This window comes from Mustelus asterias, chromosome 14, assembly GCF_964213995.1.
Source record: "Mustelus asterias chromosome 14, sMusAst1.hap1.1, whole genome shotgun sequence".
In the NCBI taxonomy this organism is placed as follows: domain Eukaryota; kingdom Metazoa; phylum Chordata; class Chondrichthyes; order Carcharhiniformes; family Triakidae; genus Mustelus; species Mustelus asterias.
In genome coordinates this window covers 100,919,887-100,936,268 of record NC_135814.1, presented here as the reverse complement: position 1 = coordinate 100,936,268, position 16,382 = coordinate 100,919,887, and the positions used below count along the sequence as shown (strand labels likewise).

The 16,382-nt window shown below is 43.3% G+C and overlaps 1 protein-coding gene across 4 annotated transcripts in view; it reads left to right on the top strand.

Moving 5' to 3' along the window:
* The window catches only part of LOC144503906 (double-stranded RNA-specific editase 1-like), a 273,175-nt gene extending 259,004 nt beyond the window's left edge, over window positions 1–14,171 (top strand). For all 4 annotated transcript variants that reach the window (XM_078228969.1, XM_078228967.1, XM_078228968.1 and 1 more), the window contains 2 exons: window positions 6,311–6,489; window positions 9,372–14,171. In XM_078228969.1, the coding sequence (XP_078085095.1) occupies window positions 6,311–6,489; window positions 9,372–9,548 (356 nt within the window). In that variant the 3' untranslated portion in view covers window positions 9,549–14,171. The remainder of the gene's footprint in view (window positions 1–6,310; window positions 6,490–9,371) is intronic.
* The last annotated feature ends 2,211 nt before the right edge of the window (window positions 14,172–16,382 follow it).

Below are 16,382 nucleotides of genomic sequence, written 5' to 3'. Positions count from 1 at the left end.
CCACCTGTGTCGTCTTATTGTTAACCATTCCTCTTGGAAGTAGGATCTGAGAAACGGGTTTTGTCAGAAGTAGGGCAGCATGGATGGCGGTTTTGATTGTGTGCAGGTTTCTGTGTAATGCACAAGGAATGGAAGTCTATGATTTTGAAGGCCTATCTTGAATGGAAGTCTATTTTGATTTTGTAAGTGTGCTTTATTTTTGTTCCACAGTGGTTAATCCTATTGAAGTATGCAACGCAAATATTACATCAACTTTTGTTGACTAACGAGGATCATGGTGTGTGGTGAATGCAAATTTGCTTAGCAATATATCCTTTCATTGAAATTGGAAGTAGTACAATTGAATCATGTAATAGGGGAATTTATTGAAACTACATGCAAGTGGTCTGTTTATGTTTGGTCTGGAACACAGTTTCTGCGCACACAGCAATTCACATTTCTTGAAGGTTCATTTTTGGATTGAGTGTATTTTGGTTTTGGTTTTCAGTTTTCTTACAGTTGCATATTGCAAACCTTTACTTTCAAGACTGTGCTTGTGTTGGAATTTTAGCTTTACGATGAAGGTTCCCTGCTTGAAAAGTTTAACGTTTATTTATTTATTCGTCACAAAAACGGCTTACATTAACACTGCAATGAAGTTACTGTGAAATTCCCTTACGTGCCACACTCCGGGGCCTGTTCGGGTCAATGCACCTAACCAGCACGTCTTTCAGACTGAGGGGGGAAACCGGAACACCTGGAAGAAACCCATACAGACACAGGGAGAACATGCAAACACCACACAAACAATGACCCAAGCCGGGAATCAAACCCGGGTCCCAGGCACTTTGAGGCAGCAGTGCTAGCCACTGTGCCACCGTGCCGCCCTACATGAGAGCAAAGCTAAAGTTTTAAATCGGCATTCAGGACCCAATTTGAGCCTGGGAAGATTTGACGCGATACTTTGTTCTTTCAAGTCTCCCCCCTACTTGAATACAGCACCGTTATGCTTCAAACATTGCCTGATCGTGCCCCAGGTTTCTTGGACATTCTCTGCGGTATTTTCCCGTCCCGCCGCCGCAGGACACGGTCCATGCAAAGGTCCATTGACCTTGGGTGGGATCTTGTGAGGAGTGCAGCTGGAAAATCCCACCGTCTTTATTCTGCCTGAAATTTAAATGTTTGAAGGATATAAATGCATTTGTCACACTCCTGAAAGGTGTACGGAATGGCACTCCACTGAGTGGGAAAACCAATGTTTGTAGCTAGTGGATATAGACAGCTGCCTTGATGAAATTGGTACCCCAGATACAAGCCCATGTAATAGGTAGATAATGAGGACTAAGCAGTTAACCACATGGCCCCCAATTCAGCTCCCGTCTACTAATTTTGTCCTTCACAACCTGACCAGTTCGGATGTTAAAACAGCTCATCAATTGACATAGTGATTGGCAGTAGGTTTCCATCGTGTAATTTGACCTGTAGAGTTAGTACCTGCAGGGCCACACCCATCTAACTGTAATGCACGTTCTCCCCGTGTCTGCGTGGGTTTCCTCCGGGTGCTCCAGTTTCCTCCCACAGTCTGAAAGATGTGCTGGTTAAGTGCATTGGCCATGCTAAGTTCTCCTTCAGTACCCTCACAGGAGTGTGGCAGCTAGGGGATTTTCACAGTAACTTCTTGTGACTAATAAATAAATTTTACGAACAGCTTCTGGTGAGCCTGATCAGGTGGTGAGATGGGACAAACCAGGGTTAAGGAGGACTCATGAACTTTGATGTAACATTGCAAAGTTGGCAGAGCTGAGATCGTTGTCTTGTAGAGCTACTCTGATGTGATCACTGTCTGGTTTAAGTCCATCCGTTAGTTTGACCTTGCCTTGAGTCTCACCTTCTGTCTGCTATGACCTTTTTTTTTAAACCCCCCTCTATTTATGCAACTTTGTGTAGTGCTGCTTTCGAGTTTTCTTGTACTTTCCAGGCCATTTCAGATGGCATTAAGTCAAGTACCAACTGAAGTCTCATGTATGTCAGAACCGGTCAAGGGGGTAAGTTCCTCAGCCTGAACAGCATCATTAACCAGTTGGGGGGTTTGTAGTATATTCTGGGAATGCCTTAAATAACGGCAATCCATTACGTCTTCCTCGGGCAATAGAACGAAACAGGAAGAGATGCAACTTGTGTTATGGGTCAAAATGTAAAATAAATCTCTTGTATGTTCGACAACAGACTTCTATTGCATTTCTACCAAGAGTTAAAAATCAACATTTTTAACCAAAGGGGAAAAGTTATGAGATGATATTAATCACGCTCGAGGCAGACTTATTACAAATATCTCTTCTGGTTTGGAGTAAGCTTTGCCAGTGTTTTGCCCCTTGGATGCTATTGATTCTTGCTTGTGGAAGATGGTTTGTGAATTTTGTATAAACGAACGTGTACAACTTGTTCATAGACTCCAAATGCCTTCACAGCCTGCCATGGGTACACTTCGATTTAATGTACAAATTATATCAGTTATTTTGGGAATGCATTACAAGCAAAACTAATGAGTCAATTTTACTACCTTCTAAATACAAATACAATGTGTATCAATTTCGTACCCAGTCCCCAACGCAATCAGGTATACATTAAGAATGAGAAATTATGCTGACTTTTTAAAACCCATTTACTTTTATTATGCAGCTTAGCCCAACAAATTTTAGTGCCAATATTGTGAACAAATTAGTTTATCTAAACTTCGGCTACACTGTTTACTAATATAGAATCCTACAATGCAGAAGGAGGCCATTTGGCCCATCGAGCCTGCGCTGACCACAATCCCTCCCAGGCCCTATCTCCATGATCCCATACATTGACCCTAGCTAGTCCCCCTGACACTAAGGAGCAATTTAGCACGGCCAATCCACCTAACCCGCACATCTTTGGACTGTGGGAGGAAACCGGAGCACCCGGAGGAAACCCACGCAGACACGGGGAAAATGTGCAAACTCCGCACACACACTGACCCAAGCCAGGAATCAAACCCGGGTCTCTGGTGGTGTGAGACGGCAGTGCTAACCACTGTGCCTCCGTGCTGTATAGTACTGAGTAAGCTATATGCCTTAGTTGGAAGATAAAAATCAACTGATGTCCTTAGAAAAGAGCTATTAAAAATTGTTTTTGATATCATTTGATTTGATATATTATTGTCACGTATTAATATACAGTGAAAAGTATTGTTTCTTGCGCACCATACAGACAAAGCATACCATTCATAGAGAAGGAAAGAGTGCAGAATGTACTGTTACAATCATAGCTAGGGTGTAGAGAAAAATCAACTTAGTGCAAGGTAGGTCCATTCAAAAGTGATGGCAGCAGGGAAGAAGCTACTCTTGAGTCAGTTGGTACGTGTCCTCAGACTTGAGTATCTTTTTCTCGACGGAAAAAGGTGGAAGAGAGTAAGTCTGGGGTGTGTGGGGTCCTTGATTATGCTGGCTGCTTTGCCGAGACAGCAGGAAGTGTGGACATAGTCAATGGATGGGAGGCTGGTTTGCGTGATGGACTGGGTTACATTCATGACCCTTTGTAGTCTCTTGTGGTATTGGACAGAGCAGGAGCCATACCAAGCTGTGATACAACCAGAAAGAATGCTTTCTATGGTGCATCTGTAAAAGTTGGTGAGAGTCATTGCTGACATGCCAAATTTCCTTAGTCTTCTGAGAAAGTAGATGTCGTGATGACGTGTGATGGTTTTCCATGATTAAATCCATCTTGAACCACTGAAATCTTGTACTGTTACTCCTCCCACAATGGGTGTTAATTCAAGAATTCTAGAATAGCAACCCAGTGATGATGGCAGAGCAATGACCCAGGTCAATATCCGAATGGTGGTGAGAGATCTGGAGGGAAGTTTGAAGATGATACTCCAGTGACACAGCCCATGTTTCCTTGTTAGTGCTACACTCTGACTTCTGCCCCGATGTTGAATGGGGAATGTCTGGCATGCCTCAGGGTACTAAACCTTCCTTCTCAGGAGGACAAATAATTTAATCCTGTCAAAGTTCAGGTCAGCATAAAGCAATACTGAGCAAATAGTGATGACAAAAAACCCCTAAGCACTGTGAAAGGTACCATAAAAAGTTTAACCACCCTCTTCTCTCACCACCTGTCTGCTATGACCTTTTTTTAACCTCCCCCTCTTATTTTACTAATGCAACTTTGGACAGTGCTCCTTTAGAGTTTTCTTGTGCCTGGCATCACTACTTCCCGATTATCTAATGCTCTCTTCAACCTTGTGTTGCTTTCCATATGGATCTTTAGTCTCCTTACTTGAGAAAGGATATACTGGCACTGGAGGGGGTGCAGGGGAGATTCACTAGGTTGATTCCGGCATTGAGAAGGTTGGCTTATGAGGAGAGACTGAGTAGACTGGGACTATACTCATTGGTATTCAAAAGAATGAGGGGGGATCTTATAGAAACATATAAGATTATAAAGGGAATTGATAAGATAGAAGCAGGGAGATTGTTTCCACTGTCAGGTGAAGCTAGAACTGGGGGCATAGCCTCAAAATAAGAGGGAGCAGATTTAGGACTGAGTTGAGGAGGAGCTTCTTCACCCAAAGGGTTGTAAATCTGTGGAATTCCCTGCCCAGTGAAGCAGTTGAGGCTACCTCATTGAATGTTTTTAAGGCAAGGATAGATACATTTTTGAACAGTAAAGGAATTAAGTGTTATGGTGAGCGGGTGGGTAAGTGGAGCTGAGTCCACGAAAAGATCAGCCATGATCTTATTGAATGGCGGAGCAGGCCTCGAGGGGCCAGATGGCCTACTCCTGCTCCTAGTTCTTATGTTCTTATCTTGCTCCTTCACAGATTTCTTAGTAAAATAACTTTAGAGGTCTCTTGCCTGCAACATTTGGTGGCCGTGTTTTAGCTCTATAACTGAAACAAGATACCCAGGGCAGTCCAACTCATTCCAACCACAGCACTTACGCAGTAGAATGCTTTGAAAGATTGACTGGAGTCTATATTGGAGTAGCAGTGACAAACTTGGGTGAGCAAATGACCGACACCATTTCTCTCCAGGCATCTGGTTTTACAGAGTTATGCAACATCCCAGCGCAACCAATATTAAACTCTACACATGAATGTGCAAACTTCTGTTTTCATCACCCGTTTTAAAAAAAAATTGCCTCTCGAAGGTTGAAGTGCCAGGACAGAGGAACTGGGAGGCTGCAAAGCAACAGCTGGAAAGCTGGAAGCTTTCAACCCCCAGTGATACCATCTCGGCAATTATGGAAACTGCATCCTTGAATCAGATGTTTCTGTTTTCAACCTCGTCCAGTTATTGCTCAGATGATAGTGTTGGTGTTTACTGCTTTTGGTTTCATATACCTATCTGATAGTGGGTAAATGTTAGTAAGAGAGCATCCTGTTACACAGTAGATAATTATAGAAGTATGCTGTGTCTGTGGTGTTTGTGTATAGACTACAGTTAAGTTTTTCCCTCATTCTTCTATGAGATGCAGGCATCGCTGGTAAGGCCACCATGTGTTGCCCATCTGTAATTGCCTTTGGACTGAGTGGCTTCCTATACCTTTATAGAGGGGAGTTTGGAGTCAGCCTCAATTCTGATGGTCTGGAATCACATGTGGGCCAGACCGGGTAAGGAAGGCAGATTTCCTCCCAAAACATTCTCTCCGTGTCTGCGTTCCTCCGGGTGCTCCGGTTTCCTCCCACAGTCCAAAGATGTGCAGGTTAGGTGGATTGGCCATGCTAAATTGACCCTTAGTGTCGGGGACCGAATAGGGTAAATGGATAGGGTTATGGGGATAGAGCCTGGGTGGGATTGTGGTCGGTACAATCTCGATGGGCTGAATGGCCTCTGTCTGCACTCGATTCTATGCACAAAAGCAGATGGACAGTAATTTGTAGATGGTAGCTCATTTTGTAAGAAGTCTCGCAACACCAGGTTAAAGTCCAACAGATTTATTTGGCAGCACAAGCTTTCGGAGTCTTGCTCCTCCTTCAGGTGAGTGAGCAAGACTCCGAAAGCTTGTGCTGCCAAATGAACCTGTTGGACTTTAACCTGGTGTTGTGAGACTTCTTACTGTGTTTACCCCAGTCCAACACCGGCATCTCCACATCGTAACTCATTTTGTAACAGGTACATTAAGATATCCTAAAAGAGCAGCTCTTTTAAGGCTGCATCTTGTGAGAATGTGGTTAAATAAGGATTGTTTTAATTAGTTTCTATCCATGGTTAAGCAGCTAAGGGAGTGAACACAGCTCTATTATCTAACAGTTTCAATATTAGATCATTATCCTGACTGAAGTTTGGTTGATTGTTTGTAGGTATTAGTAACACCGAATCACGCCAGCCAGGCAAGGCACCAAATTTCAGTGTAAATTGGGTGGTGGATGACTCGGGCCTGGAAGTCATTAATGCCATGACAGGAAAAGATGATATGGGACGCCCTTCTCGATTATGTAAATATGTTCTGCACAGTCGTTGGCTACGCCTGCATGGAAAGGTAAGAGTATCTAGTCATTCCTTTTCCTTCCACCCCCTGATCCTCCTCCTCCTATTTGTAATTACCTTTTAATTCCAGCATTTTTATTTGTTTTAATTTCCACCATAGCATACAAAGCCTTTTCTTGTAAGAGCTTTAGTACTGTCCCTTACAATACTGCGTGGCCAGGTGATAAAGTTCTCCCATGTTGCACAGATTCAGAGTCAATCATCACTCGCACCGTGTTTTGTGATCACTGTCATGTGAGAAGAACATTTCCCATTTCTCACTGCCCGCCTTGAAGCTGGGCAGAGCAATACTTGGTTTAGTCTTAATCCTTTTACACTTGAGTAAAAATTATATTACAAAGGGTGGCACAGTGGTTAGCACTGCTGCCTCACAGCGCCAGGGACCCGGGTTCGATTCCCGGCCTCGGGTCACTGTCTGTGTAGAGTCTGCACGTTCTCCCCGCATCTGCCTGGGTTTCCTCCGGGTGCTCCGGTTTCCTCCCACAGTCCAAAGATGTGCAGGTTAGGTGGATTGGCCATGATAAATTGCCCCTTAGTGTCAGGGGGATTAGTGGGGTAAATACATGGAGTTATGGGAATGGGGTGGGATTGTTGTCAGCACAGGCTCGATGGGCCGAATCACTGCTTCCTGCACTGTAGGATTCTATGATTGTACAACTGGCTGAACTCACTTCTCTCAGAGCCCTGAAAGTGAGCAAAATGAGGCTAATGGCTTCTCAGTAAATTTACAACTGACCATTCCCATGGATTTTAGATTTTTACTGCACTCAGTACACCATTTTCTCTTACGCTGTTGGTTCCTTGTCAAACAACTTGGCTTGAAACTGCCATTGTATATCAGTTGGCTGTTAAATTAGTGTCATCTGTTCGTTGGTGTGCACTGCAACTTAATTGTGCTTGACTCCCAGCCTTAAAGTTGAGTCCCAACTGAAATACCCCTCTCAATAAAAATAAAAAGGTTCTCTTTATAAACGGGTTTGATAAGGGTAGATTGGGCAAAACAGTTTCCACTGGCCAGGGTCAGAGGATGCAGAATCAAGATGATTGGCAAAAGAACTGCAGGGAGTTCAGGATATTTGCAAGGTATGATGTGAAGAATGTATAAGAGTCGTAACGGTTTGCAGCATGGAAACAGGCCCTTTGGCCCAACTTGTCCATGCCGTCCTTTTTTTTTTAAACCACTAAGCTAGTCCCAATTGCCCATGTTTGGCCCATATCCCTCTACACCAATCTTACCCATGTAACTGTTAATTGCTTTCTAAAAGATAAAATTGTACCTCTACTACTACCTCTGGCAGCTCGTTCAAGCCACTCACCACCCTCTGAAAGAATTGCCCCCTCTGAACCCTTTTGTGTATCTCCCCACTCACCTTAAACCTGTGCCCTCTAGTTTAGACTCCCCTACCTTTGGGAAAAGATATTGACTATCTAGCTGATCTGTGCCCCTCATTATTTTATAGACCTCTATAAGATCACCCCTAAGCCTTCTACGCTCCAGGGAAAAAGGTCCCAGTCTATCCAGCCACTCCTTATAACTCGAAACCATCAAGCAAATCTTTTCTGCACTCTTTCTAGTTTAATAATATCCTTTCTATAATAGGGTGACCAGAACTGTGCACAGTATTCCAAGTGTGGCCTTACTAATGTCTTGTACAACTTCAACAAGACGTCCCAACTCCTGTATTCAATGTTCTGACCAATGAAACCAAGCATGCTGAATGCCGGAAGAGTGATAGAAGCAGACTCAGTAGTAACTTCCAAAGGGGAATTGGATATATAATCAAAAAGGATATTGCTGAAATGCCATGATAATCCATCGCCAATTTAAGGCTGTGACATCTATCCTTCCCACTTAGCCCAGCAGTGGTGTCCCATGACACAATGGAAATGACCCTTGCTGTGAAGATGAGACTTTGTCTTCGTAACGATTGCACATTTTGTCAGACCTGCTATTGGATAGACATGCCTGCAACAGCTAGATATCTGGAAGCTAAAATTGAACATGTTTCCCTTGCCACCTGACAGATGCAGTCTGGCTATTCTGTGTAGTTCTCACTGTGTCTGCGTGGGTTTCCTCCCACAGTCCGAAAGATATCCAGGTTGTGGATTGGCCATGCTAAATTTAAATTGCCCCTTAGTGTCCAAAGATGTGTGGGTTAAATGGATGAGCCATGGTAAATGTGTTGGGTGACATGGATAGGGCACGGTGGTGGGCCTGGGTAAGATCGAAACATAGAAAATAGGTGCAGGAGTAGGCTGTTCGGCCCTTCGAGCCTGCACCACCATTCAATATGATCATGGTTGATCATGCACTTCCAGTATCTCAGTCCTGCTTTCTCTCCATACCCATACCCTGGTATCTCAGAGAGTGGGTGCAGACTTGATAGGCCAGATGGCCACCTTCTGCATTGTAGGGATTCAAAAAAGGTCATTTGCGAAAGTATTACGTTGGAGTGGCAAGGAAAAGCAGATCATATCGGGGTGATGCTGAATGGCATTAGTGAGCCAGTTGGATGTTATGACACTTTGTTAGGTTAGTGGTCACTGTAACCACTAATGGGCCGCTCACATTTGGTTATTTCAAAAGAAACCTTAGTAGCCAAATGAAACACTAATTTTTATAGCAAGTGAGTATAAAATGGGTCGGCCAGAATTCTAATTGTTCCTCAGTTCGGGTGACTACAAACCTTAATACCATTTTCAGCTGTAACTTTTAACATCTGTGGGGGGAAAAAGCTTTAAAAATAAAGCAAAATGGAAATACTGACACCGATTCGTTATATCTGAAACTGTTTCCACTTGTGTCCAGTGGGATCCACCTAAGTCTGTTGTCTCTCTCTTTCCCCCATCCACACTCTCTTCCCATTCCCACAGTTGCCGTTCTTGCATCGATCCAAGCAGGAGAAGTTCAGTTCGTACTACGAAGCAAAACAGGCTGCCACCGAGTACCAAGCTGCCAAGGAGTCCTTGATCAAGGAGTTCCAGAGGAGTGGATTAGGCATGTGGGTGAAAAAGCCCATTGAACAGGATCAGTTCGCTCTGTCTGGCTGAGCCCCACGTTGGGATTTTTAAGGATGCAAAGCTGCTGGAATTCCATGTATCGGATGTATTTATTAACTTGTAACTTTAAACTAATTTTTTTTAAATTTCCATTTTTAAACAAAAAAAAAGGCGCATCCCTTTTCTCGGCTACCAGCTAAATTTTTAAACTAGCAGTAAAAGCAATGTACGCAGTATTTGTTTTAATCTGTCTCCAAACTCGCAGATGCTGTCAGTAATTGAAGCTGTAATTGAATTGTACAGCGTTGGAAAAGAAAAATTAACCATAACTATGAGCATCCCCCAAGTTACCCTGGTTTAAAACATGGTCTGAAAAGACAACAATGAGTTCTATTTCTGAAAATATGACACACAGGAACAAACCTGAAGAGTCGTCACGACTTTCCGACCTTTAGAACTGGTCTTTATGGTTCTGTAGTTCAGCATTTTTGACACATTTGTGGAGGGGTGGGATTTGTATTTGGACGCAAAGGTCAGTGTGCCAGGTTCCCGATCCATGCGATTTTCTAATGGACAGCAAATCAATTGGACCACAATATTAGGGGAGTGCTGACAGGTGCACTCAAATACCCGTGATCCACTTCTATTTCGTGACGCTCTACAGTAGGAGCATTCACTCCTCAATTTCACCCTATATCTGTTCAAATGTCGTCATGACAATGTGCAAAATGCTCCAGAACTGGGACTTTGAGGATGATGTGGGATTCCCTGTAAAGATACAAAAAGGAGGAAATATCTCCTGGTTGTTTTTAGTTAATGGGAATGTGACATACAAGCCCCCTCGGTGATCAGAGCCTTCACAATCAAGTCTAGTACTTGGATTCTTCGGATTTGAATGTGTCTTTATTTCTGACAGCTGCGGTATCTATTTGCAAATAACCTCCATTTGAAGCATGCAAACGGAAGTGCTTTCTTTAAGGACAGCTCGTATTTTTAACTTAAAGGCAGGATGTGGGGGTCTCAGTGGGCTCTTGTTGGTATAGATGCATCTCTTGTAAAAGTGATGCAGTTGCATTAACTGATTCTTGATAAGTCCTCAACTGTAAATTGTCCAGGTAGATTCAGCCCATGTTATGTGACAGCTCTTTCACTCGGTGTCGGAGCAACCAGCCAAGAGTTCGGTTTAACAAATCAAAGACCAAAAAAAAAATCTTTAAAAAAAAAAATGCAATGAAGTGTTGAAGTGCATTTTGGTAAATTTTAAATTGCAGCCTAGCCATAAAAGGGATGCTATCTGTCTATATGTGTGCCTGCTGCTTTATCCTTGTTCTTTCTTCATGCACGACTGTTGCCGTGTTTATTTCTTTGTTGTGTAAACTGGAATAGCACATGCTTTGATGCAAATGTTCCTTGCGTTAAACCTGAATGAAGGCAACTGTGAGTGTAAAGGGTCACAGTCCAGCAATCAATTGTAATTCATTGGAGGTTCAGGTCACAGAAATAAAAGGGGATGCAAGTTAACAAAGATTGAAAACTTGTTGAATTGCAAGTGGAGCCATTCTAGTTACGTGATTTCATTTTGGGGCTGGCAACGTCTCGTAAATGATCCTCAACCTTTGGGGCTGAAAGGTCAAAGTGTGTTGCTGCCAAGTTCTAACCAGTACACTAACTATGTATAACTAACTGCCTTGGAACTAAACCAATCAAGACGTTTTGGCGGCATAAACTGAATGCCTTGAGGACATAATATTGAACTTCTCTTTCGCTTAATAGATCAGCTCCAGGAGATTGAGAATCAAATGATCTCCCATGCTTATGCTGTGGGCCAACACCACTCCTTCTGTGACTGGAGGCCAGTTTCCAAGAAGGAGATCGCCTGTTCCGCACATCTGCCAGTGTGTTAACATCAGTGGCTTGGAAACTTTAGCTTTCCCTCAAACTGGAAGAATTGCAGCCAGTACTTAAATTGTTGTTATTACACATGAGTCAGTGAGGTTGTGATAGTGGCTTCAGAACCTGTGCAGAACAGCATGCTGGCTTGTGAAGCTGGCTCTCAGCGTTAAGCAACCAGAACAGGCGATACTCAATTCAATATCAGACGACAAAACCCCCCAAAGACAATGTAGATTTACAGTCTTTTGAGCTTTGGACCCTTATCCTTATGGGTGGAATCCGTGCAGGTGGAGCGTGTGTCCACTGACAGTGCTCACTCAAAGTCAATGTGCCCTTTACCCTGACTTGTTATTAGTTACATGATGTATGATTATATGTACTCTGTTTGCTTTTTGTTTTCTCCACTCTGAGCCTTTGCCTAGCTGAAAGCACAGCTGCTGTTAACGCTGTCGTCACGGTCACTTTGAGGTGAGCGGAGCCAAGTCCAAGCTCAGTCTGGCACAACCAAGTGTAAGTCAATTCAACATACTTATGGTTCGATCTTCCGAAACCATTTTATGAGATGCAGAATTATTCATTGCCATGTCCATTTATAAAATATACATGCACACAAATGCTGTGTTAGCTACTGCTCTCTGCAAACCCTACTTCAGGTAGTAAGTACATCAATCAGCAGTGTCAATCCTGCAGGAACCAACCATTTAGCAGTAGCTAGTCAGCTTTTTGTTGCCTCTTATTACTTCCTTGTGCTAATAAAATGACATGGGTTGCCTTTTAAACGAATGAGTTAAGTGCTTGAGGTTCCTCTGTATCGCGCATCTTTTTGTGTAGTAGTTTTGTTTGTCGTGTTTTATCATTAGAATGTGTGTTCTGGGATCCCGGAAGATTTAACAGGTTGTGCCTCACTGCTTAGAAGGACGTGGTGAGCAAACTTCCTGCTCCGCGTAACTTCTATCTGAATGAGCATGGTAAAGTCAGTATTGGTAACCATGCAGCAAGATGTTACACAGTGGGTCCCCACTCCCCTTGTCTTTTTTGTCTAGACTGATCTTTCAGCTTACCCACTATTACTTCAATTGAGCTCAGGAAAAGCTACTGAGTAGAGGGAAAGGTGCTGCAAGCTAGCTTTGGACTCGCGAGTTTTTCAGTGGTAATGCTTTCAGGTGTATAGGATTCAAAATGGACCCTAAAGACTGATTAACCATCTTGATAGTTTAGATCTTGGGCAAAGGTCTGGGCTGGGGTCCTATACGTAATGGAATTTGAGCTTAACGTACTTCATTTCCTAAGCAGATCAATGATTTGCCCTGTAGTCAGACATAAAATCTAATTCTTTTACAATACTTTAAATTGGCTGGTCTTGACCTCCAAGCAAGGTCTTCCTTTACCCTGCAACCAGCTGGGCCACAAGTTTGTAGATGCAAGGACCGTGTCTGCGATCTTTGAAACCCGTTGGCTCTGGCTGAGTAACCCATGGCCCTGGACAAATGATGGAATCCACTTGGAAAGTTTTCTCCGGAGAACGGAGAGTGCCCGATTCGCGCTGCTCGAAAGTGTGCTGCATTGACAGATGTGGAGACACTTCTGTCTTTCCACGGGGGAGAAAAGCAAGAAGCAATAAATGGGAACAATTTGACTGAGGTTCCATGCTAAGATTAATGGTTAGTTTGATGGGACAATGTAAATGACTATCTAACGAAAAAAGAAATCAACTATCATAGCCAGCCACATGTCAGGCTGAGGAGTCTTACTGTAGTATTAAAAGTAGGAATGGATCTCAAACCAGCACTAACTATTTGGCCTCTCCACTGATACCCTAGTTCGCATGCCTTTGCTTGTGGTACCACTTCAGTTCCTTGAACTTTTAAATTCAATTTTAACTAAAGATTCTACTTCTTGAAGGTGCTTAAGGAGAGGTCCAAAACTAGCGATCATAAATAGACATTGTTCCCTCATAAATCCAATAGGGAATTCAGGAGAAACTTCTTTACCCAAAGAGTAGCCGGAATGTGGAACTTGCTACCATGTGGAACGGTTGAGGCCAATAGGATGAATGCATTTCAGGAAAAGCTAGGTAAGTGTCTGAGGGAGAAAGGGATAGAAGATTATGCTTGTGGGGTTAGATGAAGATGGGTGGGGAAAGGTACCTATGGAGCATAAATGCTGGCAAGGGCCTGTTTAGCTGAATGGTCTGTTTCCGTGCTGTAAATTCTATGTAATTTTATGTAATTAACTAGAATATTTATCACAGTTGTAGAGAAGCAGTACTGTAATGTTGTCTCGTGTAATAGTAGATCTGGTATCCCAACCTGAACCCTGTTATTATCATCCACATCATGGATCATCAGTTAAATGTGCTCTGTCGCGACGGCCCTGTCCAGACTGTGAGACCTTATTATCAACAATGTGAATTTTCTCCACACAATGGGAGAGTGTATTGTCAAATATCTTGTGGTGAGATCTTTGCGCATCATGGGACATAGAGAGGAGACTGTGTTTTATTGCCTCACAAAGGAATGTAGCCTATTATTCTCTTCTGTAAGCTTATTTTTGTGACCTTTTAGTTTTATAAGGAACAATTGCTTAAACACAAATTTCATTGTCTTCTGTAATGTAATTTTGTACTCAACCATTGGAAGCACCTCAGTGAATACAATGTTTGTTTAATCCACCTTGTACGTAACAAATCAATCCCGTTAAGATGTCATTCATTTCGTAACGGTTGAAGACATTCCAAATACAAGCAAAAAGTATGAAATAAAATTTAACACTTAGCTCAAAGAGATTTTTTTTCCTAAATGTTGTAATGCAGCAATGCGCAATTAATATCAAACTGGCTGCTGGATGTCATGGCCACAGAGACGCTGTCTTTACTCACTGATGGTTTTAGTTTATTCATTTTGGAATGGGAGAAATCTTCACCCTTTCCACATTGTCTCAGACCTCAAGTAGTTTGTGGAGCTTTCTTGGCATTCGTCAGTTCACTAGTTTTGACACCAGAATAAATGCTAGCTTCCAAATCAGGCAAGCAGGAAATTGTCAGTACTTGTGACCCATTCTGCTGCCGAATATCAGTCCATTTGTGTCATTCAGTTATTCACCGTCAATAGTGTCATTGATGCCAAAGAAGGCCGTCATCAACAAATAAGGGGAAGCATTTTAATTCGTGGTCACATTTTCAGCTAGCTTTGAGCAAAATATGTTGTACGATCAAATATAACACTGCAAGCCCTGGGCAGCACCGTGGTTAGCACTGCTGCCTCAAAGCACCCAGGTTCAATTCCCAGCTTTGGTGACTGTGTGGAGTTTGCACTTTCTCCCCGTGTCTGTGTGGGTTTCCTCCAGGTGCTCCGGTTTCCTCCCACACTCCAAAGATGTGCAGGTTAGGTGCATTGGCCATGCTAAATTGCCCCTTAGTGTCCAAAGATGTGCACGTTAGGGGGATGAGCAATGCTGAATACATGGGGTCATGGAAAAGGTCTTGGGTGGGATCCTCTGTTGGAAAGTCAGTGCAGACTCAGTGGGCCAAATGGCCTCCTCCTGCACTGTAGGGATTCAAAGAAAAGAAAAGACTATTGAGCAAAGTTCGTAGAAGTTGATGCATTTACCCACCGTAAAGACAGCAGGCAATTCCATGGGAGAATGTTTAAAATAGCAAAATATGTTTTAGTTGTGGAGTTTTTAGCCAGGAGGAGTGCACTGATTGGCAGCAATGGAAAACCCATCTATCTGAAATCCATAAAGGTTCTTCGGAGACTACGGATGGGATTTTCCAGACCTGCCCACTGCTGGAATTGTCCGGTTCCACCGAATGTCCCGCCACAGTAGGGGTCGGAAAGTCTGGGCCTCTGACTTGTAGATTAAGCATGATGTCCACCAATAACTGCACCTGCCCCGGTGCAGGCAATGTTTTCACTATTGTCGGAAGGCTTACTACAAAAGAAATGACCTTTTAATCATCAAATTCCAGAGAAGCATCAGTGAATGGTAGTTTAGAACTCAGCAACAGAAAAAGTTGTTTGGTGTTGAGGAACTAGGATCATAGGATCCATAGAGTGCAGAAGGAGGCCATTCAGCCCATCAAGTCTGCATCGACCTTCCGACAGAGCATGTTACTTAGACCCTCCCCCGTCCTATCCCCGTAACCCCACATATTTAACCCGCTAATCCCCCTCCAACCTACACACCTTGGGGTACTAGGGACAATTTGCACGGCCAATCCACCTAACCAGCACACTTTTCGGAGTGTGGGAGGAAACCGGAGCACCTGGAGGAAACTCAGGCAGGGGATGGGGAGAACGTGCAGACTCCGCGCAGACAATGGCCCAAGCCGGGAATCGAACCCGGGTCCCTGGAGCTGAGAGGCAGCAGTGCTAACCACTGTGCCACCTTGCCGCCACAACTTGAGTTGAAAGACATTGGAGTCAAATAATTTCATATTCAGTGTTGATAATGTGCCCCGTTTCATAAAGCAAGTACATTATGGCAGATATTAGTCCGAAATGTTACTTCTGTATACGTCCACCAGTGTGCACCTCTGTGAAGAAGTGGAAATAAGTGAAGCCGAAATAATCCTTCCCTGACATCACCCTTTGTTATCTGCTCAGATGCAGTTAAAATGCCCGGTTATCCCATGTCAAGGAGTTACCTGTGACTGCAGCAATAACCTCCATCCTTCAGAATAAGCTCATTGTTGGTGTGTCAAACAAGTTAACCAAACATTGGAAATACTTTCCAGCAGTGAGCACTTAAGTGAGACCTAAAAATTAATTTAAAAAAAAAGAAATCAGGCTGAGGAAGAAGTCATGTTGGGCAAAGTGATTGCAGTTTGCAAGCATTTGATCAAGAGAACGTGAACACGGGTGACAAACACCCAGAGGAGGAATACTGTTGTAACCATAGAAGGTCTCTTCTGACAGTTCCACAGCGCTGTAGATTAAAGGATGTGGAGAATCAGTCATCACATTGGCCTCCTTAACTCCCAAATAGCCG